At 44.1% G+C, this 26390-nt stretch overlaps 1 protein-coding gene across 5 annotated transcripts in view; it reads left to right on the top strand.

Annotated features, from left to right (window-relative positions):
* The window catches only part of LOC138246415 (myelin-associated glycoprotein-like), a 398925-nt gene that overhangs the window by 258811 nt on the left and 113724 nt on the right, over positions 1–26390 (top strand). For all 5 annotated transcript variants that reach the window (XM_069201017.1, XM_069201018.1, XM_069201015.1 and 2 more), the window contains exon 5: positions 18459–18755. In XM_069201017.1, coding sequence (XP_069057118.1) covers positions 18459–18755 — 297 coding nt within the window. The remainder of the gene's footprint in view (positions 1–18458; positions 18756–26390) is intronic.

Below are 26390 nucleotides of genomic sequence, written 5' to 3'. Positions count from 1 at the left end.
AGCGCTAGCCTTTTCAATGCGGTTAGTTCAGTGACAGTAACAGGAGCAAAAGTAGAAGCCTCAATTCTCTCATTCTCAGTTTTACCACGTATTCCAAGCATAATTGCCATTACTATTAGTACACATGTAATTACCAAACCTATACACACATATTTACAATATTTCTTTCTATTGTTTTGCGTCATGATCTGTATAGAATCAGAGAGCTAGAAGCACTTATAATTGAAACTTATTTAGCAATTCAGTTACAAAGCTGAGCGAGCGCAATGTTCACACCGTCTTCTCCAAAGGCCAAGTCACTTATCGGTTAGCAGCACTTGTCTCAATTCGGCAATAACTCAGTCTTTATCGGTTTAGCAAATGTCTCATCCGGTTTAGCAATGTCTCAGCTGGTTGTTCGTTTCACGTTAGATTGTAGCAAGCAATATCATTTATCACCCCTTCAATCAACACTGTCCATAAAACTTTTCTTTTCTATTGGTATCTCTTCCTCTTCTTCGTTCTCGATGCTTAGAGATACAAACTCGTCAGTCCAATCGTCATTGACTGCATATGCCCATTCTGGACCGGAATACCTTCTGTTCGGTATCCTTTTCCTTTTCAATTTTGCTTCTCTTTTCGATTCTGCCTCGCTGGTACTTTCCTCTTTTGTCAAGTCTTTTTCTTCACTCGAGGTTGGTACCACGACAGACACTTCTTTTCTTTTCTCTTTTACTTTTGGCCTTTCTCCGTCGTTCAAACCTTCTCCGGACCTTTGTTTTACTGGTGATATACTTAGTCTCCTCTTTGCACCATGTCCATTTGATGGACCTGCAACCTTTTCTGTAGAGGTTTGAACTTTTTCGTTCTGTTCTGCCTTGTCCCCTCCCTCTGGGGGATCGATCACGTTCTCTTTTTCTTTTTCTGTATCGTCTGTTTCTGGGAAAGCCCTCTTCTGATCAGGCTCTCCTGCTTTTTCACCTTTTTCGAGCCCTTCGTCACCGTTACTTTCGCCAGGCTCTGTATCACTTTCAGCTGCTTCAGGTTCTTTGTCACCTTCGGCTGCTTCAGGCTTTTCGCTACCCTCAGCTGCTTCAGGCTCTTTGTGACCTTCAGCTTCTTCGTCGCTGTCTGAACTTTCTCCTTGGTCTTCCCCAAGTGAGTCGGACTCTTCGTTCTCCAATAATATCTCTCTCTCTCCTGCTTCCGCCTGTTCGCTTTCAGTTCGGTTTTGTTCTGTCTCAGCACTCAGCACTGTTTTATCAGGCACTGGCAGTTTCAGCGCTTCAACTTCCTCCTCTGTGGGACACAACACCTTCTTTGTGTGACTGGCATGAATCCAGTTGGGAACCCCCGCACACTTCACAGCGGTAGTTGTCGTCAGGATCACTTGGAAAGGGCCTTTCCAACGGGGTTCCAGGCACGACTTCCTCACGTGCTTCTTCACCACGACCCAGTCACCTGCTTTCAGTGCGTGTCCTGGACCTTGGATCGGTGGCAAGGTGGTCGCTTCCACCTGGTGAGAGAAAGAGCGAACCACGTCAGCCAGACCTTTGCAGTAGTCTAACACCATATCATCTGTAATATTCAAAAGCGCGTTTGCGGGAACTGCAGGAAGTCTCATAGCCCTGCCCATGAGAATTTCGTGCGGAGACAGTCCAGTTTTTCTATCAGGGGTGTTTCTCATTGACATTAGCACCAAGGGCAACGCGTCAGGCCATTTCAAATTTGTTGATGCACATATTTTCGCCATTCTTGATTTTAATGTACCATTCATCTGCTCCACCAGTCCTGATGCTTCAGGGCGATAGCTACAATGCAGTTTCTGCTCAATGTTCAGCGCTTCGCAAAGTAACTTTATCACCTCGTTATTGAAGTGACTTCCCCTATCTGATTCTAAAGAGATCGGGAATCCGAAACGTGGTATCAACTCTCTCAACAGTAGCTTTGCAACTGTAAGGCTGTCATTTCTACGTGTGGGGTACGCCTCAATCCAGTGACTAAAAATGCACACAATCACCAACACATACTTCAGACCTCCATGTACAGGCATCTCAATGAAGTCCATCTGCATTCGACTAAAAGGCCCGCTTGCCCTACCAATGTGGCTCGCGTTCACAACTGTTCCCTTTCCTGGGTTCATCTGCTGGCAAGTGACACATCGATGGCAAACTGCTTCTGCAGCTTGACGAAATCTGGGGTTAAACCAATCAGTTTTGAACAATCTTATCATGGCATCTCTCCCTAGGTGAGCTTGCCCATGATAGAACCGCGCAAGCTGTGATAAGAGACTATTTGGCAAAAATGTTTTCCCTCATGTGAAACCCATAACTCGTCTTGTCTCTTTATACATTGTGATTTAATCCAGGAATCTCTTTCCTCCTCCCTGACATTATTTTGTAATGCTTTTAATTCCTCTATTGTATCTACGACCTTCAAGGCAAATGCTTCAGCTGGTTCGAGTTCTGGCTCACTTATTGAATTCCATTCATCTCTGAGTAATATGCAGTTCAAGGCACAAAATCTTGCGACTTGATCCGCATATGCATTTCCCAGAGAAACATAGTCCTGTCCTTTCGTGTGAGCACTGCACTTTACCACTGCAACTTCAGCTGGTACTTGAATGGCATGTAACAATTCCCTTATTCTCTCCCCGTTCTTCACTGGGGATCCTGAAGAAGTCAGGAACCCTCTCTGTGACCATAGTTGTCCGAAGTCATGCACAATCCCAAACCCATATTGGCTATCAGTGTAAATGGTGACTTTCATCAATGCAGACAGTTGACATGCTCTGGTAAGGGCTACAAGTTCTGCTACTTGTGCAGAATAGACTCCTTGAAGCCATCCCGCTTCCAAGACCCCTGTTACAGTGCATACAGCGTATCCTGCTTTCAAAATCCCCATCCCGTCTCTTAGACATGAACCATCAACAAAAAGAATTTGGTCATTTTCATCAAGCTTAGTATCTTTAATGTCCGGTCGAGGTTTTGTGCAAAATTCAGTCACCTGAAGGCAGTCATGCTCGACGTCTTCAGCGTTCTCAATTTCAGCGTTTTCTCCAGGAAGCAAGGTTGCTGGATTCAACGTAGTGCACCTTTTCAGCTGCACATTCGGTGAGCCCAGAATAATCGTTTCATACCTTGTGAGTCTAGCTCCAGTCATGTGTTGCGTTCGGGAGCGGGTCAAAAGTATCTCGACTGAGTGAGGGACCATGACTGTTACTGGGTGTCCCTTCGCTCTGGGTGAGGCTGATACCAACTGCTGCTACGGCGCGCAAACACCCTGGGAGTGCTGCTGCGACCGGATCCAAGGTAGCTGAAAAATACGCTACTGGTCTGTTTACGCCACCATGGGCTTGAGTCAAGACAGACAAAGAACATGCATCACGTTCATGGCAAAACAATGTGAAAGGCTTTGTGTAATCAGGCATACCTAAAGCTGGAGCCCTGCACATGCACTCTTTCAATTCGACAAAAGCATCCATCTCATCTCCTTTCAGCTCAATTTGATCCAAAGCATCCTTCTGGGTCAGTTTCAGTAAAGGCTTTGCTAGAGTCGAGAAGTTGGGAATCCACTGGCGACAGTAGCCCACCATTCCCAAAAACTTCCTCACCTCCTTTCTCGTCTTGGGCGGACTCATTTGAAGTACACTTGTTATTCTTTCCTTCATTATTCTCCGTGATCCCTTCTCTATCTGGTGACCCAAGTATTTCACTTTCTTCTGACAGAACTGCAATTTGGAAGGAGACACCTTGTGTCCATTCCTTCCCAAATGGTTCAACAGAGCAATGGTATCGGTCGTGCAGTCGCTTTCTGTCTTTGATGCAACCAGTAAGTCGTCAATGTACTGTACTAGGGTTGACTCGAATGGCAATTCTAACTCTCCCAAGTCTTTCTTTAGAATCTGATTGAAGATTGACGGTGACTCAGAAAACCCTTGAGGAATTCGACACCAACTGTACACTCTGTCTAGGAATTTGAAACAAAAGAGAAATTGGCTGTCCTCATGAAGAGGCACAGAAAAGAATGCTTGTGACAAATCGATGACCGAGAACCATTCGGCATCGCAAGGAATTTGAAACATTATCACAGCTGGATTTGGTACGACAGGGCAGCATTTGACTATGATGTCATTTATTTTCCTCAAGTCCTGCACGAGTCGGACCTTTCCACTTGGCTTTATTAGTCCCATTATCGGTGAATTACATGGACTACTTAACACCTCTTTCAGTACTCCTTGTTTTACAAATTCATCAATGAGTTGGGCAACTTTCATGAGGGTGTCTTGTGGCATGTGGTATTGTGGGGTCTGGGGAAAGATTGCATTGGGCTTTACAGTCACTTTCACTGGTTCCACTCCTTTCATCAATCCCACCTCTTTCCCTGTCATGTCCCACACTTCCTTCCCGACTGTCTCCCGTAATTCAGCTGGAATATCTTCTTCAGTTATCATCGGGAAAAGACAAATCAGAGGATACTCTTCATCGACCGTTTCCATCTCATCCCCCTCTACACTGTGCTCTTCTTCCCCATCACTGTTCGTCTGGATTGTTATTCCTTCGTTCGAACACATGATCGAACATCCCAATTTGCACAATAGGTCTCTCCCTAACAGTGCTATTGGGCTTGAGTCACATATCACAAACTGATGCACCCCTTGATAGTTACCGATGCTGACTGGTACCGGATCTGTTATTGGGTTCGTCAGGTGCCTGTTTGCTACTCCCACCACTTGAACTGTCCTCCCTGAGAGTGGCAAATTTGGTACTTCACTGCTCTTAACAGTTGAACGTGTGGCTCCCGTGTCCACCAAGAATGAAACACGATGACCCATTACTCTTCCCTCTACGTACGGACCCTTTTGATCAACTTCCAAGGATGCTGCAAGCACACAATCTCCTTCCTCTTCTGAGCTCTCACTCTCCCATACATTGTTTATTCCACTCTCACTGTGTAATGGGAACTGTTGTACGGTGCCATTTGTACTCATTACCTGACCCGAGACCTGTGGAGGAACCATCATTTGCTGCTGACTCATTGGTGCCAAAGGTATTGCATTTGCTGATTAGGTACCATAGGTAACTGCTGTTGCATTGGCTGCATTTGCGTCATCTGCATACGAGGCATCTGCATCTGCTGCGGCTGCATAGGTTGTAATCCCTGCAATTGATTTATGGTCTGAAAATTTGGGTTTGGACCTCTCATTTTCGGTCCCCTCATTGTCTGAAATGCATTGACATCATTGTTTTGCTGACCAACACCTGCACCTGCACCTGCACCTTCCTGCACCACCATGGGGCACTCGCGTTTCCAATGACCGACAATTCCGCACACGTGACACGGCATCACCTTCTTCATTGCCTGCACACCCGTCACAACAGTGTTTAAATCCGGACCATTATTCACAAAACCTCCTCTGCCTCTGGCCTGTGGCTGAAACGGCATGTTTCCCTGCAACTGCGGCTGCGGTTGCGGTACCTGCTGTTGGAACCCTTGCATCCCTTGCAAACCCTGCAGACCTGTCTGAGCTGCCTTAAGCTGCATCATCATCACCTTCTCTTTCAACCTTTTCTGTTTCACCTCAATCTCGTCGCTACAATATTTCGCATAATTCAAGACTTCATCAATCGGTTTCGACTGCCAGCAAATCAAATGCGACTTTATCATCTGACTTATCTCTGGTCTCAACCCTTCCACAAATCTGAACACAAAATGAAGCATATCCTTCGCCTCGATTGTTTCCGTGCCACTGTAATTCTTGAACGCCTTCAACAACCTCTCATAGTAACTATGGATCGACTCTTTAACCTCTTGGGCCGTTCGATCGATCTTCTGCCAATCCACATTTTTCGCGGCAACCTTCGTCTTCAAATGCTCAATCACCTTATAGTACAAGCTCATCACCATGGGTGATGGTGCACCCGTCTCCCTGTCTCTCTCTGGTTCACTTGTCGGCCAACCTACAGCTCTTTTGCAATCCTCCCACAAATCTGCCGGAACCACGATCTCAAAGAGAATGTTCAGGACTTCCCAGAGACATTTTGCAAGCTTCACAAACCTATCAGTCTGCTGATACCATTCGATCGGCTTCTCTCTCAGTTTGGGAAAATCATCCATAAATGACTGAATGTCGCTTCTGTGCCATGGTACATGTATTAATTTTCCCCCTGCTGTCTCCCTCATTGGTAACATGGTTACTGTCTCGCTGCTTTGTGGTCTTTTCTCATTATGCTCTGTAGCACTGTCCCTCCTCTTTTCCTTCCTCTTTACCCATCTGCTTTCCCACTTGTCTAAGCACCTCCACACTTGTGCACTCTGTAGCAATTCTCTAAGGTGTGCCTTCATGCCTGCTGACCTCATGAGTTCAAAATCTGTGGTCCCAAAATCCAACCTGTAGCTTCTGCTCAAGTGTTTTGTCTTGTCTATGTCGACCCCGTTTCTGTCAGCTGCTTCCTGCAAGCTCTTATGTACCTTGTTCACTTCCTTCGTAATCCTGGGACATAGATACCTCAGTTCTTCTTCCGTGTAGGACTCTAACCTATTTACACCCATAGTCCCTTCCACCAATTCTTGTGCTTCCATGTTCAACCTGACCCTATTCATATAGTCTTCTCCTTTCCCCCTGGCTGAACTTTGTGTGGAGTTTAAACTGTTGAACCACTGTGTCAGCTGTTGCGCATTTACCCCCATCAGTGTAGCATTCACATCGACTGCCATTGATGGTTGCGGCAACTTTTCAGTATTCGATGTTAGGGGTATTATCAGTGGGGGACTCGACCTCACCAGTGTAGACTGAGCACATATGGGACTAAACTCCATCAATGATCCAGATCCATTTGGCTGAACCGCTATAGGAGGTACTCCTTTCTGTCCCATTCTGCAGTATTGATCCCTGACCGCTCATACCTAAGTTAGGCTGACTATACAGAGGTACCGGTGGACCTACAGTAATGGGTAGTGATATCGCATCTGGGTTTTGTCCATTTCCCATGTTCTGTGGCATGTTCATTCCCATGCTATGGGTCATCATTGCCGGCATGCCCATCTGACTCCCCGTCATCTGAGCATGTGCGTTTCCTCCCTGCATCTGCTTTTGAGGCATCATAAACTGAGTTGATTCAGCCTGTATCATTGTTGGATTGTGACCATTCTGTACTCCCCTTACGGTTTGTTCTAGAACCATTCCTCCACTATTGTCACTACTGTAGTACCCTGGCATCTGTGGTTGATAATTTTCTGCTGGTTTCAACATGGGCACATCTGGGTATATTCTCCTAACCTGCGGTATCTGCGGGGTAAACAGTAAACTCGGGTCCTTAGATCCCGATGACGCTCCTGAACTCTGGGTTTCACTGTTCTGTACCGGTGCCGGAGGGGCAGAACTGGTACTTGGACCTTGTCCATTCTCCGCATAAGGTGGTGGACGGTCGTTCAGCAATTGCATTATTAACTCCTCATCCTCTAACTCCTCTTCTCTTCTCAACTTTTCCTCATCCTCTCTATCCTTGGAACACTTCCTGTCCGTCTTACAGGTAGCTTTCTTGCCTGTCTCCTCTTCTTCCTTAGTAATTGCTGGAAACAATTTTATCCCCTGCAATACATCTGACCTCCACACCTTCTGTGCATTATCCCACCTAGCATCCGCTAGTGTCTTTTCTACCTTTCTCATCCTGGTCTCGAACTTCTTCTGCTGTTGCTGTCTGGCCATTAGTTCCCAAATCGCTAAAGCCTCGAACTGTGCTGGCCTTGGAGGTACCTTCATATCGTACATCGTGAATCTCAAATTCTCTAGAATCCTTATATTGAATGTCCCATGTATCGGGAACGCTACGCTCCCATGTTTCTCTGTCAGTTTGTGCCATTGCTTTAGCCAAAGACACGGAGCTACCCCTTTTTCCTCCATTACAATGTAAGCTGGTGTACCTTCGGGCGGCGTCTCCTCTCCTACGCTCGCTTTAATGTAAGACTCCCCCTTCATCGCACTCCTGAATGCTTTAAAGAATTTCATTTTCTCGTCTTTTGTTTCACAAAGTTTATAATCGATAGGTCACTTTTATTCCACAAAATTTGTAATCAATAGGTGACTTTAATTCCCGGAATACTCTTCGCTTGCCTTTCCCCTTCCAATCGAGTCCCACGGACTGCGTCCAATCCGTGCGCGACCCTTCTTTCCAACCAACCTATCCCAGCGCGGCTCCTAGTGACGTCACACTCACACACACTGCGGCTGACAAAGCCTCGCGGCTAGTCTTCCTTCACTCAGCTCCTCCCGTAACAGCTTCTTGCATGTATCGGGAGCTACCAAAAACTAAAACAGATCTGTCGGTTTACTACAGGAAGGGTAACACAGTCGCTTCAGGACCTTAGGGACCTTTCACTAGCCTCGGCCGCTATTCCGTCTTTCTCGGTCCCCACGTTCGCAAGCAAATCTGACCCGCAGACCTACTCTCAACTTGTCAATGATCTATTCTAGTGCACTTAGAATCTTGTCAAAGCCCGAAGTCGAAGTTTCTTTCACTCCCTAACACACGTACCGACTCGTTGACCACGCCCGATCAACCTACTAAACCGCCCAGACCACAACATGGATCAACATACTCCGGAGTCTCTTGACCTCGCAGGGCCCGTCTCAACAACAACAACCACGTGGACCTTTTTATGCACAAAGCGCCACACGCACATGAAGTTCGACGACTTCCCTACTCTCACACTCGGAGCCGCACCTCCGCTATCTCTATGAAGTTCGACGACTTCTCTACTTCTACACTCGGAGTCGCACCTCCGCTATCCTTTAAAAGAAAAAAAAATTCCTCGCAACCTTTTCACACACCCTGCGGCAATAAGCTGTGCAAGCGCAAAACCCTAACTCCACTCATACCATCACTAGTACCGCCAACGCCGATTCCACACCTCCATTCTCTCCATTCGCAAGCTCCGAGATCCCGGGAAAGTCGCGGTGGACCTAGCCCATCATCATTCTGTCAATCAGTTTTATTCCAAAAATCTAATTCAACTTCTCGAATGAGGCCTCAAAATGCGTAACCGTTAATCCAACACCATGTACTCTAATAGTACAGGGTCCCAAAAGACGTAACCGTCCTCTGCTACCATCTACTGATAGAGCGGTCCGTAGTAATAATTTACCTGTGTTCGGACGCTCTTTAGGCCGATGAATCTTTTGACTAAGTGGGAACTCTCTGTACTCTTAATCGATCAATTTCCTGAAATCAATAATCAATAACGAACATAAGCAATACCTTGATCAACATAACACTTAACAATTAGTCCAGAATACATTTCGGCGAACCCTGACCTTTCAGTCAGGAATAACCACACCAGTTTATTGCAAAGTTAGTGAATTTATTTCCCTATATTAACAAAGCTAGCACAATGTAGATGTGTCTCAACACCAAATGATAAACATAAATGAACATTAATAGCTGTCCATAACGTCGAAACAAGTGTAATCTATGTAGCATTTGAATCACGAGGCATTCGATAATGGCAATGCAAAGCACTAATACGATAATCTGTAATGAACTAATTGAATACATTTAGTCAGCATAACAAGATCTCAAATTGCATCGTGCGACATATGGAATCCTCATCTAACCTCAAATTAGCATCGGCATGTGGGTCTTCATGCAAAAAACAATTTAGCAACATAAATTTAGAAAACTCCTAGCTAGGGCTCTTATCAAAATCAGCAGTTGGTTACCTAAAAGAAACACAATGCAATTTTACAATTTTCCTTTCATATTTACCAATTACGATCAGCATACAAGGAAGTCTTCGTCTCACAGGTACCGTTTCTCGATCAGCATGGGACGGGACAAAGGGGCAGGGGTGAACGGGGCAATTGCCTCACGGCGGCAAAGTAAAACTACTACTTCATGCAAAGGGACAAATCAAAGTTAAAGTCTCTAGGGCAAGAATCATTAAAGTCTCTTTCTCTCGATTAGAGAAAGCATCAAAGTCTCTCAAAATGGCGTTGCAGCAAAGTGGGCCATAATAGCTACGAAGTCTACAAAATGGCGTAGTGTCCGGGTAATGGCCGTAATGATCTAATTTCTTCTCGTGCACCTGGTTTTTATAGACAACAGTTCGAATCCAGTAGGGTCTCCATTGGAGGGTTCATAGGTTAGCTTCAAATTGTCCAATCAAAAACGACAGTTCTCAAGCTTTTACTTAAGCATACATTATCCTTGGAGATGGGTACGCAAGTTGCAACATTGTCTACCAATTAGCTCACTTTCAGAGCCTCCATTGTCCGCACCTGCAAGTCGACCTTGAATTAAAGAGAAAATATGCCAGGCTGGCACGAAACTTTAAGATAAGCATGTGAACAGTTTCTGTGGAAAAGTACAGCTTCAAGCAGAAATACACGTTTAATAGCACATTGGAAAAATACGAGCATCTAAACCGTGAGACCAGGCCACTAGGCCAAAGCCTCCGCTAAAGTAATGCTAAGCTAAAGCATTTCAAACAAGCAAATCGTAGCACACGTTTATGATTATGTCAGATTAGTGCAATTCTAATACACCACGTTATATAAAGCACGCTTATAAATGTTGGCAAACTACTCTGAGGGCACATTTTGTCCCCGTACATTCTTTATTAGTTCGGTTAAAGTCACACATGATTATTTCACACTACGTTTATGCGTTAATAAATGTAAAACCTTCATTTTCTGCTTCATCACTGCCCACCCATGGCACTGAAGCCACCTACATCATTTCCTCTCCACTGGACTCCTTCCCAACTGCAGCTGGTATTATCGGATATGAGAAGCGCTCAGCCTGCACTGCCACTGCATGCGATCGCATGCTGCATGGTGCCATCGCCTGTTCAGGAAGATGTTCTTCTTGACAGGAATTGAGACTTGGGGCTTCAATTCTATTGTGCTTGTGCCCTGCTGTGAAGCCCAACGCTTCTGTCTTCTGCTTCGTGGGCAGTACTCTATACTTTTCACCTCAATTCTGCTTGGTTGGTGAGTCCTGCACTGTTCGTCTCCTGCACATTGGCTGGACTGTTTGTTAAACTGTCATGGCTTCTGTGCCTGCCCTTGAGCCATTTGTGATGTATGGCCCTCCTTCTGCACATGCTGTGAGATGGAAAGCCTGGGTGTAGGGTCCGGAAAGTTATTTTGCTGCAGTATCCTTGGAAAGTGACCGAAAGCGACCCATGCTCCTGCATTTGGGGGGTGCCACCATTCACATGCTGGAGAATTCTGTATTGGAAGATGGGCCACCTTGTATGTACACTACTTTGAAATGGGCCCTCACTGCACACTTTGAGCCACTCTCAAACCATCTTCATGAGTGGTCCCTCCTACGCCAAGTCACGCAGCTGCCTGAGGAATCAGTGTACACTTCTTACGCTCGCCTAAAAGAACTTGGCAGTACATGCAAACTGCCGGATCCTGAAGATGAGATTCGGGCCCAATTCATACAGGGTTGTCTCTCTGTGAAGCCGAGGGAGAACATTTTGCAAGTCTAAGGGATGTCCATGGCTGACATACTCATGATTGGATATTCCAAGGAACTAACTAAAGTATGGGCCACACACATGGAAACGGCTCTACAACAATGGGTAAAAACAAAGCCTGTCAACGTGGTGGCAGAAGTGGGGGCTGAAAAGAAGAAGATTCGTCCCAAGCCTGTTGCGGCTACCAAGGTGTGTTACGGGTAAGGGGGGCCAAAGCCACATCACGGGTCATGCCCTGCACAACTGTTCAGCATCGCATAAATTCAAACATTTTGCCAAGGTGTGCCACTCTTCTGCATTCCAAAAAGCACAAAAATCCAAGTCAGTGAACATCATGCAGGCTCCGGGGTCCCAGATGATGAAGAAGACATGGATGATGATGGTATGGAAGGAGTTGTCCGTGTCTTACAGGTGATGCAAACTGGAGGGTACCCCTAGAGACTCTCCCACTACAACTGTTCTGCTCCCCACTTCTACCCAGGTATTTGCTTTTGGGTTATCTATGCCACTCCAGTTAGCAGGGTCTTCACAACAGAGATCACTCATGAGTCCCGTTCAACTTGAGTCAAAGTGTGTGTTACCAAAAGTTTTACCAAAAGTGGCTCTGGAAGTCAAAATGCCTTCATCTAATCTCTTTTGCTTTTAGTGTGCACCTAGGGAGTGTGGACAATTTGTTGGCTGAATTCTCACAGTTGTTCGATGGCATTGGGTGTCTCAAAGACTGTCTAATACACCTCCACATAGATGAATCGATCCAGCCAGTCACGTTGAGACATTGCCTGGTGGATTTCCATCTGCACCCGAAGGTGAAGGATGCACTGAGAAAAGTGGAACAGAAGGGCATTATCGAGTGGGTCGAGAGGCCCGACACCCTGGGTAGTGACTTGTAAACCCAAGCATCCCGGAGAAGTTAGGATTTGCATTGATATGCGCTTACCCAACATGGGCATCAAGCATGAATATCCTCTGATGCCTACTGTCGATGACATCGTGGCAGAAGTAAGTGGCTCAAGATTGTTTTCCAAAATGGATCTCCAAGCAGGATTTTAGCTGATGATGGATCCGGAATCACAAGCTATTACTACCTTCTCCACCCATGTGGGTTTAAGGAGATACAAATGCCTCAGTTTCAGGGTTTCCTGACAAAGTATTTCAAGACACAATCAGAGGGGTGTTGACTGGCCTCATAATGTCAATGATGACATTTTAGTACATACACTTCACAATCAAAGAACATTTCGACAGACTGTGGGTGACCTTCGAACGGTTATCCATGGTGAGTCTTGTTAATAAAACGTGCTTTGGGTTAGTCCAGAACCTCAGGAAAATTGTCCCTTTGCTACATCAACCAGCAAGAAAACTAGCGGTTCAGTGTATTATTCTAAGCAGGATTGACTATTCCAATGCACTTCTACTGGCTGTACCTGACTACCTGATTAAAGGACTGTACAGGGTCCAAGTAATGACGGCCATGCTTGCACTTATTAAATCAAGATATGACTCCTCCACAAGCGCTTTGAGAGAGCTTCACTGGCTCCCAATAAAGGAGCAAATTATTTTTTAAATCATGTGTGAGGTTTACAAAGCACTGAATAAGTTAGGTGTTTGTACAACAAAAATTCAGACCCTATAGTCCTTAGAGGAACCTGCTTTCTACCTCTGCTAACTTCATATGTGTTCCAGAATTTAGAAAAACCTGGCCCGGGGGTAAATCTTTCCAGGTACTGGCAGCACAGTTGTGGAACAAGCTCGAAGCCAGCATCTGAGCAAGTGCTAACATTACCTGCTTTAGAAAGCATTTAAAAACCTGGCTTTTTCCAAAACATTAGGGAAGGCTAGAGTTTGGTCGGCTGATGAGACAGGCTGGTAAACAATAATTTTTTGTAAGTGATGCCTAGTGAGTTTGTGATAGCACAGAGATACCTGTACGGTGTACGCTGTGCTTTACAAATTATTGTTATATTACATTTTCCCTGGAAGAGGGCCAGTGCAAATTTTGGAAGCTGACCACATGGACGGCACATCCTCGTGATAATGGATATCTTTTTAAAGTACCCTGAAGTCGTGATTCTTGAGTACATAACTGCTAGCCAGATTATACCCCGACTGGAAAAGTTCATGACCCAGGGTCTATTGAGTGCACTCCGGACCGACAATGGTCCCCCTTTTTCCAGTCAGGAGTTTGCTGACTATATGACATCCCAAGTCGTTTGTCACCTGAAGATCATTCCTCGGTGGCTGCAGGCCAATAGTGAAGCAGAACTCTTCTTGCAAACTTTAAACAAGTCCTGAGGATTATGCTAGCCAATGGCCAAAACATGGAGTGCCCTCTGTATGCCTTCCTTCGAGAGTATCGACTCACTCCACATCCCATGCCCATGGTGTACCCTAGCACTTTATGTATGAACAGAAGGGTGGGCAATATCATACCTCAAATTGGGGAATTGTCTCACCCTCAGAGATAAGGTGGCAGACCTGTTAAATCAACGCCAAGTACAGAAGGACAAGATGTCAAGATAACAACGAGTCCATCAGAGGCATCCTTAAATTGGTGAATTGGTATTCACCACAAATCGATGTCCAGGGAGCAAGTTTCTTTCACCCTTTGAGATCTACCCCTTGAAAGTGAGTGCTGTGAGAGGGATAATGAATACTGCCAAGAAAGGTGGGTGAAACAATCAACATGACGGTATCATTTTTCAAACTTTGTAGACAGGCAGATCTCAGACCAGATAGCAACCATGGTGCGTCTCCAGTCGAGAACATGGGATGCAATGATGATAGTTTAAGAGATCCTCAGAGTTTGGCTCACATGTCACCTCTGTCATAGCCTGGGTAGGTCAATGGTCACCAACAGCAGCCAGATTCCTCTGTGTCACATGTGGATGGTACAAGAGAAGATCCTGGTGACGGCCCCATTACGGGGGTCTCTCTGCAACAGGGTGAGCCTGTGGAGGCCATTTCTGGTTCCTGTTGGCAAGGGACAGTGAGATATCACCTGAGACCTCATCCAGGGGTTTCCACAAAAATAAAGGATTTTGTCCTGACCTGAGGATGCGCACCGTCTAGTTTATGACTGTACGTGTGTTTGTTAATTAACATTGTTGTACTATCTGTTTTTCAGTCATGCTTTGCACATGGTTATTGAACATGTTGGCTCTGATTATTGCAGTCATGTCCTGCACATGGTTATTGAAAGTGGTTTGACTGTATGTAAGTCCTGGTGTCCTATGTGTTCTATTTATGTGTTTTGTTTTGTTTTGGTTAAGGAGAAATGTTGTGTTGGGGATGGATCATCCCAACATGAGTAACAAGCGAGGGATGTTTCAGTAAAGGACTCCGTTGCAGTTGGCCACTGTGGTAGTGGCTGTGCCATGCACGGAGAAGTTAATAAAAGGCCTGAGCCCCAGACGCCGTGGCAAGAAAGTGAAAGTGTAAGGTGTCGGCTTTGGTGTTTGAAGCACTTAAAATACTACACAGGTTTGCATACATTGGTAATCCTAAGTGCACATTGCTTGAGGTAATTTCATTTGCATAAGAGACAATGGCTGTGAAATGTGTCCAACAGAGTTTAGTGGGACAATTTATTGAACATTGCCATCCCTGAATAAGAACTGAATATTCATTTGTACGGACTGACCTACAGGTCACTGAATGCCAGGAAGCTGTTCCATTGCCACACTGTGAACCTGCACGTGAGTTTTAATCATGATTATTTCCATGTTCTTATTGTGCAGAAGAGCTTGCAGACCCCATAGTGCATCATTGAAGAGTTGCTTACCCCGTGTGTACGGTATTAAGTTCTGTTCTGCTGTAAATTCTTGTTATTTTCTAAAACAATAAACACTGTGCTGGATAACATGGGACATATTTATGAATGGCTTGCGCCTCATAAATATGGAGTAAGGCAAGACAGCGCAAGTTGCAGCGTTGCCTTACTGTGCACCACAGAGGCGTTCCATGTGCATTGCAATGGATTTTCCCATGTAAAACCCACGGATTTTGCTGCTGCCCCAGATTTACAAAATCACGTAAACCTAGGGAAGTGCCAAAACCTTATTGCACCCGAGGTGAGGCCTAACAAGGAGAATGAGAAAGAGGAAAACATCTCTCCGAATTGTTTTTGTGTAGGAAGATGCCCCTTCCTGCACAAAAACAATCCTGCGCCTATGTGGGCGCTAGACTGCTGAAATGGTGCCAGCGCAGGGGCAAAGGACAGGAATGCACTGTATTCCATAAATACAGTGCATTCCTGCCCTTTCACTCTGGTGTAGGGCAGCGCAGCAAGATGACTTGTTGTGCTGCCATCCATGAAATCCCTGTAAATATGCCCCTACATTTTTCCATCTATTTTGTGACTGTTTGAGTTCTTATTCTCTACCCCATGAATTCCTTGAGGTCGTTTGGAGGTAGTGTTGCACTGCTCGTCCTTGCTAACCTGAGTACCAAGGCAGAAAGAGTGTCATAGGCCCACTTGTAGAGCCAAGATATCACAAGCTCCAGGACACCAGTGGCAAGCAACCTTAACCATCATGGTTGAGGCCCAGTTTCCCCTGCCTCCACTATGACTCCAAATGGGGTTTGACACCTTTGAAGCTTCTTGACATGTTCTTCAGGTGTAGGTCCCTTTCTGCTGGGACATGTTACGTTGTGTAATGCTATGCAGAAACTTGAGTGAGAGTTTGAGGTTATATGGACCAAGCCAATCACATCAGGCAGTGCCATCTGCAGTAGTAAAAGTGGGAGTGGTCACGCAGAGAGAGCGATGGAGGGGTCTGTGTAACTGGTTCACTGGTTTTCTATCACAGCTCCCTCTTCTATGGTGCTTATTATACTCTCCAACCCCAGTTGCCTAAGTGCAAGGAGGCTTCACTGACAGGAGGGAGACCCTTTTGTGCTCCTGGAAAAGAAAGGGACAAGCACTTATAGTTTGAGGTGCACCTTTTGGCCCCAGAGATTCAAATCAAAGCTGGAGAAAATAATTTCAACTGGCCTCTGCCAGTCGTGCAGTAATTCTTCAGAGCATAAAGATGGGAAGTCTTCTTTTCTTCCTAGGTTGCATACGGTTTTGCCTTGGGAGTGGATCAAACAGGGCATTGTAAAAGGTAAGCTCAGTCAGCTTTTGTTGCCAATTCTTCAGTGAATATTAATAAAGTTCTTGGTTTCCGTCTCCCTAATTTAACAGTAGTGTGATGTTGGTGTCCGTCTCCCACATTTAACAGTAGTGTGATACAGTTCCTTTTCTTAAGGATATGATTTTATGTAAAAGGTTATCCCCCAACCCCTTCCTCGTGAAAAGATAAATAGTGGATCCTGTGCTCCCTTTGAGCAGAGCTCTCCCAGCCTCCTGTCTTCACCATAGACCAGGCCTATCCTTCGCACCCTTCAAGTACATATAAACCAGAGGACTCCTTTTGTGCCTGGCTCCACAGTTCTACTCTGTCATGTCAATTGAAACGAAAATGCTACTGCATGATCTTTAAAGAGGCAAGGGTGGCTTGAAAAGCATGAGACTAATCTCCCCCTTCCATCTGCTTTCATGTGACCCTGCTTTGAAGTAGCAGCTGACAGTTTCTCTTACTTCAAGTCTGAACAGCAAGATTCAGCCGAGGCTCCTCATCAGGGAAATCAGGGCACAGTCCCCTTGTCTCCTGTAAGGCCCCTGCTCACTTTTAAATTTGTGTTTTGTGTTTTCATGAAAACTGCCAGTAAGCAGGACAACCCTCTCTGCCTCATCTCCAGGCTCCTGAGGACAGGGGGAGGAGGAGTAGGGAGCTGAGAGGGCGGAGACACGACCTAGCTACAGAGTGCTGTTGAAACACAACACTGTAGCTGAATGTCTGGATGGCGTGGGTCTGTGGGCGTAGTTCAACTATGATCTCCTCACACAGGCACAATTTATGTTTTTAGCATACATACTGCAAGTCTCAGGCAGCACAGTATATCTGCTAAAATTTGACTATCAGGGCACACATTGGTGTATCACTGAAGCCAGTGAAAAGCCACACAGTGCAGCAGCGACAGGATCCCCGGCACTGTCCATGCTTCTTAGAGGGCTGAGCTTCCAGTCCTGCCAAGAATCTGGGACGGGGATTGAGGTAGGTCTTCCTCTTTTCAAACCTGTTCTTGCTGCTCCCTACGGGTCTCTTTAAGAATCTTGGCTTGGTGGTTCCAATGCCCAGCTGCTACCATGGGGCTTTCAGTTGCTAGCTAAGCATGTGCTGTGTATGTGTTTGGGAGTAATTGAAAGTGAATGGGATTGAGTGAAAGTGTGTGTGAGTGTGTTTGGGAGTGTCAGTGAGAATGAAAGAGAGGGAGAATCTGAGTTTGAGTGTATGAATAAGTGAATGTGAGTAGAAGGGAGTGAGTGAAGGAGTGTGAGTGTGTTAACAAGAGTGATTAATTGGAGGTTGTGAGAGAGAGTGGAATTGAGTCTGGGGTGTAGATATCAATGGTGCAGCAACTGGAGTTGCGTGTGAGAAGTTAGCAAAGAGTTTTTAAATAATAAGAATAGCTTTGGCGTTCCTTCACAGCAGCCTGTTTCCAAGGTGTTCAGTCCCAACCATGGCAGATGGTCTACTGATAGTATCCCTGACATTGTCTCCTGGCCAAAGTCCCTGTCAGCACCTTCCCGGGCAAGGCCGCTGCTCAAGCCCTCAAATGCCCCATGTAAAGTTCCATCCCCAAGCTTTGCTCCATCAAAACGTCACCTGCCTGAGACCCCTGAGGAATTCAGAAGACTACAAAACTGCACAAGAAGCAATTCTGACTTGAAAATTTCCCTTGCAAAGCTAAACCCTTTTAAAGTTGACCCAGGTTAATGCATTAGACAGAGAAAGAAATATTGTATGAACTGAGCAGTGTTGCATTATCTGGTGAATATTTATGCTCAGAGTATTGCTGAAGTAAACAGTTGTGGCAATTAAAATATTTTAAAACAGTGATGGACATCAATAAATATTTAATCAGAAGTTGATTATGTCTTTACACAGATGCCCCCTCAATACTGTCTCCAGATGAAATGGTTGTAGGTTCTGTGGCAGAGCTCATGTGTTATGTTCCCGACAACTGCCCTGATATGACACCACTTGTGACCTGGACCAGAACTGAAGGTCTGGAGCAGCATGCAGTGTACGGGAAGCTTGAGGAAGACAATTACCTGTGGACAACAGTCTCCATCTTAAAGTATATCCCAACCAGCAAGAACAATGGTCACGTGGTGGGATGCAAAGTCAGCTACCCCAATACATCGCTTGAATATGAAGCATTTACTATGCTGGACGTGAAATGTAAGTGTTAAAACTCAAACAATATGGTTCTTGGTTTTACTATAAGCATTGGAAATGCCCTAATGTGCTACATGTGGGAGGGAAACATTTTGCGAGTGTTCAAATTGAGGAATACTGTGCTTCAGTATGAATAGGTTCTACTGTAGGAAGTAGTCAACTGAGATGCCTTTGTTGTGCTGTTAGGAGCTTTAGCTGTTGTGATTCTAAGACAAAGATGTGTTCACAAAGGCTTGCAGAAACATGGTCTTGCAAGACCCATACATGAGCCATACAAATTATAAATTCGCATTTCTCCATGTACTAATAAACAGCACCTTAAATGGTAGTCTTTCAGAAGGTAAGATAAGCAGCCTCTTGGTTACTTTGGGCTCCCTTCTACATGGACCCCTCCTATATTCTCCTCCCCCACAAGCAAACTATTCTGCATTACATAGAATGCACTTACTATCTTCCAGTAGTTCAAGGTCCTATCATCCTAAACCATACTGGATCTGTGCACTGCACCTTTTTGTTATCCCTAACACGCCCAAAACAAGGCCTTAAGCAGGAGCATATAGGTTCTACTTGAGTAGCCATTAAGTCACCTCGTGTGATGTCCTACTAAGGGAGTGGCCAGAAAAATGACGTCTCCCCACATTTTGAACCATATCCCAAATAGCCATGAGTGGGCAAGTGAAGACAAGAGTCCAGCACTAATTGCTTCCCTAAGTGAAATCAGACAACTATCAGGTCAAATGGTGACTTTAACACCTCAGTTCTCAATTAATTTGGTCATTCTTCCTTCCATGCCATATACTCACCTATTCATCCTTCGCTCAATCCAGACTTCTTTTTTTCCATCCATCCATCCTGCTCTTCATGCAGTCACCTTTCTCTCCATCTAACATTCTTTCTGTCCATCCTCTCTGTGTCTCTCTTTCTCTCTCTCTCCAGCCAAACAGACGCCTATGATTCAATATGTTGTCCGCTATCAATACACTACAAATAGTTGCCAAATCAAAGCTACACCACACAACCACCTAATTGATACACAAAAGACAGATCTCACCAGAGGCACCAAAAGCACTTCCAATATGCAATAATTTGCTATGATTAGACACCCTACAGCACCACCCACCTAACAACACTAGCTACCTTTCCACTGCTATCATAATTTGCCCTTCACCTCAAGCAGAAAATGGTTGAGTTCCCTACAATTGCCAGGCTACACACAGGATGACAGACACCGACAGGCCAAATGCAACATGCATTTCCACTGCTGAAAAGTAATTTCTGCTGCCTACACTGGATGAAGAAAATATGCCTTGAAGATGTTGTGCGTTACATAATACACATCATGGTCCTAAGCGACTTGATATCTGAAAAAGAAGAATAGCCTATTATTTCACCCACTGATCATGAAAGAGACATTGACCTGGCCTACAGCTAGAGGTTGGATTTGGGAAAGTAATATCTGAGTATATTTCTGATAGAAATGGGTCTTTGGTTGACAGTCAGGTTACCCCCTGTCCAAGCATGGACCCTCACTCTAGTCAGAGTAGAGGAGAATCACACTCAGTTAACCTCCGCTCACCCCCTTGGTAGCTTGGCACGAGCAGGTAGGCTTAACTTCAGAAGCAATGTGTAAAGTATTTGTACCAACACACACAGTAATACAGTGAACCACTACAAAATGGCACAGGTTTAGAAAAATATTAAATACTTATCTAAATAAATAAGACCAAATACAATAAGAATCTACAATATACAGTAAAAAATACGAAGTTAGCACTTAAAAGCAAGAAAACAGTGATTTGAGGTGAAAACACTGCAAGTTAGTAAAAGAAGGTGTCGTAATGGCGTTGTTTCCTACAATGAGACTCCAATGGCGCCCTTCATGGAGTCAGTCAACCCCCAGGTACAGTACCTTCAGAACAAGTAGAAAACAGGCTGGTGCACGGATTTGGGGAGAGTGGCTTCGCTGGATCTGATGCTGCGTCGGTTCCGGTGTCACTGGGCAGAAAGAATGTGGCGTCACGCAGCGGCGTCGGGTCCTCCCTACAGGGTGGTGAAGGTGAGGTGGCGTTGGATGCAAAGTCAGTCCCTTGGTTCCAGTAGATGCGAAGTCCGGCGGAGTTACAATGCTTCGGGTGACTTCACGGGGTCATGATGACATCACAGGGTCACAGGTGCTGCAATGGATTCGGATTGTCATGGATGTTGGACTTACAACACTCTGGGGTCAGCGAAGTCGGGCAGGATCAGCGATTGCAGCGACGCAAGGCCTACAGGGTCGTCAGACTTCTACAAGGACCACAGCCTCGGGGCAGGCGGCGTAGCAGATCCGGGGTAGCGGCGTCAGCTCACAGGGTCGTCGGATTCACACTTAGCGAGGGCCAGGGCCACGGGGCAAGCAGTGTCACGGTTCCGGGCAGCGGGTTCTTTTGCGACTGACATTGGTAGACTGTTTTTTCTCCAGGAATTCACTTACAGAGGTCCAGGAACTGGAATGGCACCCTCTGGCAAGCTAGAGTCCACAGCAAGTAGACTCAGGTCTGGTTGGTGAAGCCTTTGCTGTCCCTGAGGTTTCAAAACAGAAGGCAAGCTCTACTTCGAACCCTTAGAGTCACTTCTCAAGCAGGAATGCAACAAAGTCCAGTCTTTGTCCCCTTGCACAAGCAGAAGCAGCAACTGCAGGATAGCTCCACAAAACACAGACACAGGTAGGGCAGCACTTCTCCTCAGCTCTTCAGCTCTTCTCCAGGCAGAGGTTCCTCTTGAATCCTTGAAGTAATCTAAAGTCTGGGGTTTGGGGTGCTCTTCTTATACCCCTTTCTACCTTTGAGGTAGGCCTACTTCAAAGTAAAGACTCAAGTGTCTGTGGGATCCTTTCTTCCCGGGCCAGGCCCCAGCCACATATCAGGAGGTCGGAGACTGCATTGTGAGAGGGCAGGCACAGGTCAGCTAGGTGTGAGTGACCACTCCTCCCTTCCCCTCCAACACAGCTGGCTCATCAGGATTTGAGAGCTGCACCCCAGCCCCCTTTGTGTCACTGTCTAGAGAGAGGTGCAAGCAGCCAAACTATCAAACTGACCCAGACAGGGAATCCACAAATCACACAGTCACAGAATGGTTTAAGCAAGAAAATGCCTACTTTCTAAAAGTGGCATTTTCAAACACACAATCTAAAAAACAACTTTACTAAACAATGTGTTTTTAAATTGTGAGCTCAGAGACCCTAAACTCCACGTCTATGTGCTCCCAAAGGGAGTCTACGCTTTAATCATATTTAAAGGCAGCCCATATGTTAACCTATGAGAGAGATAGGCATTGCAACAGTGAAAAACAAATTTGGCAGTATTTCACTGTCAGGACATGTAAAACACATAAGTACATGTCCCACCTTTTACATACACTGAACCCTGCCCATGGGGCTACCTAGGGTCTATCTTAGGGGTGCCTTACATGTATAAAAAGGGAAGGTTTAGGCCTGGCAAGTGCGTACACTTACCAAGTCGAATTGGCAGTTTATAACTGCACTCACAGACACTGCAGTGGCAGGTCTGAGGTATGTTTACAGGGCCACTTAGGTGTTGATTGCACAACCAGTGCTGCAGGTCCACTAGTAGCATTTGATTTACAGCCCCTGGGCACCTCTAGTGCACTATACTAGGGACTTACTAGTAAATCAAATATGCCAATCATGGAAAGCCAATTACATACACATTTTATGTAGGAGCACTTGCACTTTAGCACTAGATAGCAGTGGTAAAGTGCCCAGAGTAACAAAAACACCTGAAACAGAGTGCAGCACACATCAACAACCTGGGGAACAGAGGCAAAACGTTAAGGGAGACCATGCCAATGATGCCACGTCTAACAATTGTTTTACAATGACTGCAACATGACATGCACCTCAGTTAAGTACAGTGGAAGATGTAATTCCATAAACGTACATTTGTGAATGCAGATGCAATCTCCTTCTTAAAGATGACATGCACCTTAGCAATCTCAAGCAGAAAGATCTCATCTCCTTTTTAATTCCAAGACATACCGGAACAACAGCCACATCTCACCCCATGTCAACCCCAACACACCAAAAAACAATTGCTTATAGCTCCATTGTATCCACTTGATAGTAGTACCAATATAGTAGTGAATATCCTTTGACTGTCACATCCTACTTTCTCTCTAGCCTCTATATGCTGTTGAACTGTAAGATTGACAGTACGCTTTAGGATTGTCCTAAATGTATGATTGGTGATTAGCAGGGCCGTGTGGGCAGATGGCCTTGTACGTTGAAATGCTGGGATGCCCTTCTGGGTGGCAATTTGTACTATACAAATTATATTATTCATTCATTTATTCATTCATTGTACTTATAGTGAACAGTGTGCGTTTGAGACACTCAATAGCCCACAATAAATGAGATGGATATTCTGTTAGGTGTGGAAATGAGTGCTAAGTTTGGGACAACTAGCTAAACGCATCATTACTCCTAATTCAAATATTTTTGTGTCATGTTTCTGGTTCATCAACCGCACACAAATGCCTCAGTAGACAAAAACACATGAACGTTAAAGAAGGGTAGGGAAGAGTAAAAAATATTTGATGAACTGTGGATGAGTTTGGATGCACCATAGGCAGACCCAAAAAAGGAATCAGATTTGATGCAGTAAATAGACAATATTATGAGCGAGAGACAATAAAGGGCAGGAGGGAGGTTTGCAGCATAATATTTTGTATTTTTTTCTGTCCGTAAGTTGATTTCTGGGTGGACTGCTAGCAAATATAAAATGGCGCCTATAGCCATGCTAGAAAAGCCAAGAACGTTTGAGGGAAAATGTAGATATTTTAGGACAAGTTAGGAAAATTTGAGTGGAAAATATATGAATTTTATGGAATGTTCAATTTTCATATTTATTAGGCTTTGTGGGTATCAAAGTGAGTTAGAAAGGAGAAGTTATCCCAGATAGTGATGGAAGACCTAGAATTAGGTTATAATGTAGTAGGATAAGACTCTATGGGCAAGTAATTAGCCTGAAATGTAAGGTTTGGTTACAAACTTTGAGATTATGTTCACAAAAAAACCTTTTTAGCATTGGAACAGGTCGGAGGCCTAACTACAGATGGGTTTCAGACGCCTATGGCAGAAAGGATCTAATTTTAAAATATTTCCTAAGTGCATTGGATGTTACCACTCACCATATTGGTGATTACAAGAAAGAAGGACTTAATTCAAAATCATCAAGATTAAGTATATTTTATGTCCGAGACAAGGCCACAGCAATTTGTGACTCCTGTGTTGTTGTATATACTTCTTTGGGATGTTCTTTGCTGTAATTTCTTTGCATCTCATCAAATTTGATAATTGTTTTAGGGATTGTTTAGGTACAAGTACCTGCAATTACTACAACACAAAAAAGCGTGAATTGAATGTAATAATTTGTCTTATATTTATATATATTTATATATTATTAAAAAAACAAAGGTTAAAGTTAAATTATATTTAGGAAAACTTTATTTCTTCTTTATATACAAACCCAATGTAAACAATACAAACGTGACAAAATTATAAAGTTATTGTTATGTACCACTAGTTAGAATTCACATTTATAATGTACGCAAACCTCAGTGCACCTCCGTACACATTCTTCTAGCACCAATCTCCACATTGTATTAACCATAACTCGCCCTTTCTCCATCCACTGGTTTTACCCTTGCATATTATATAACTTATGTGAAATCATAACAGTAATAATAAGACTTATGATACTTGAAATTACATCATTTCTCACAACACAGTGCATGGTAGAGTGGTGAGCTATAGTTAATGTGGACAGCTAATTACCCCATATATTAAACCATTCATTACATGTTCTATAACATCATTAATAACATCATTGGAACATCTGAAATAACATCATTGATGACAAGACTGTGCAGTGCGGGGGTGAGTTCTAGTTACCTTAGGGCACGAGTTATAGTTACTAGAGATAACTATGACTGGTGAATTTGTTCTGTTTTTGTTAGTTTAAAGTGTTACATTGTCACTGAAAGTTTCACCTAACTATAACAACACTTTAACCTTTGGTTTATTTTCAGTGAATAATATATAAAAAAGAATGAGTGGTTTTTAAATGTCACCAGCACCCTGAGATCACAAAATTAGCTACCCTAAGATGGTGGCTAGCTTGAAAAGGGTACTTTTTCAAAGAGGCAAATGGTTATTGCAAATAGTAAGTGAAATGCTGGGCTTTACTGTTGGTTTTTGTGTAGTGAAAAGAAACAATACTTAATTTTGTAGTAAATTATGTAAAATTGTGGAAAAATAACTCTTAATTGTTAAAAGCACTCCTTCTATTAATAGAAGGGAAAGTCTGTTTCACTCTTCAGGATGAAGCAAGCAGTGGGCACTGATTGGAATGAGAAAGTTTACGTAGTGTTATCCTTTCATGAACAGATTGTTGATCAAATAATGGGCAGCGTTCAAGGCCAGTATAATTATGTGACATTTACTGTAAAATTTATAATTTTACTGCACATGCCTTTATACTTTGCTGCAAAACAGAACATGGTGTCATTGGATCAAAATAATCACTCTTTAGATGTTTGCCTTTTAGTAGCCTATAGTTTAGAAAACCCAGCTCCATATTTTAATCTTTGATTTCCCAACTAAATGTATTGGTCCTGACAATAATAATGCTCTGAAGTGTTTAAGGACTGTCAATATAATGACGTGATTCATATTTTACAGGGCCCTGTGTAATACTTTCCTTAATTCACAGGTGCTGGTGTATTGTGAGTTTTTATATTACTGCATTTCGTACAATAAAAGCAAACATCTAATATACAGTCTATATACAGATGTTCAGAGTGCCACCTGTTATAATTGTTGAGTGTAGAGAGGGACTTTACAGGCAGAGAAGCATCGAGTAGTTATGAAGCCCATGCGACTCACTTAACTATGGTAATAAATAGCATATGAGCATAATACACTCTGCACATCTGCATGTTTGTTTTATGCTACGCTGTTTTCCCGTGTGCAGTAGTTACAAACAAAGGTTTGTAACCATAACTAGATCGGAAGGTTGTAATCACTGCAGTGGGACATTCAAAGTAACTAGGCCTATTGAGTATAACTTCAGTTATTTTCTTCTGTAAAGTGGTTCTAGAATCTGTGTCGAATTGACCAGTGTTTTCTCAGGTTAGGTATGCCCTACTCTGGTAATAACACCTGTGCACTGTGATCAAAAAAATGTGTGAATCTGTGTTTATTAGTTCACTTGTATTAAATAACGTGTTATTGGGTAACATTTATTTTTGCTGGCATGGAATACATATATTCATATTACTCTTACCTCTGCAGGAACTAGTCACCCATTGTGTTATTTAGGGGTCAGCACTGACACATAGACAGACAGAAACATTCACTATGAGGGACACCTAAATAGTTACAGAGGGTCTCCAGCTGAAATTTTGCCAGCTATGAGAGAAAATGTTCTTTATGTCGCATTGATGGGCATATCTTGACCTCTAGGTGTACTAGACAGCAAGAAGGTTATGGGGCAGGACTGGGTACATGTATGTTGTGTTATGCTCTATTGTATTTACATAGCACTTGTATGCTGAAGCTTCATGGCACTATGGAAGGTA

The sequence above is a fragment of the Pleurodeles waltl genome, chromosome 7, assembly GCF_031143425.1.
Source record: "Pleurodeles waltl isolate 20211129_DDA chromosome 7, aPleWal1.hap1.20221129, whole genome shotgun sequence".
Taxonomy (NCBI): Eukaryota; Metazoa; Chordata; class Amphibia; order Caudata; family Salamandridae; genus Pleurodeles; species Pleurodeles waltl.
This window is presented reverse-complemented; position numbering and strand designations above follow the sequence as displayed.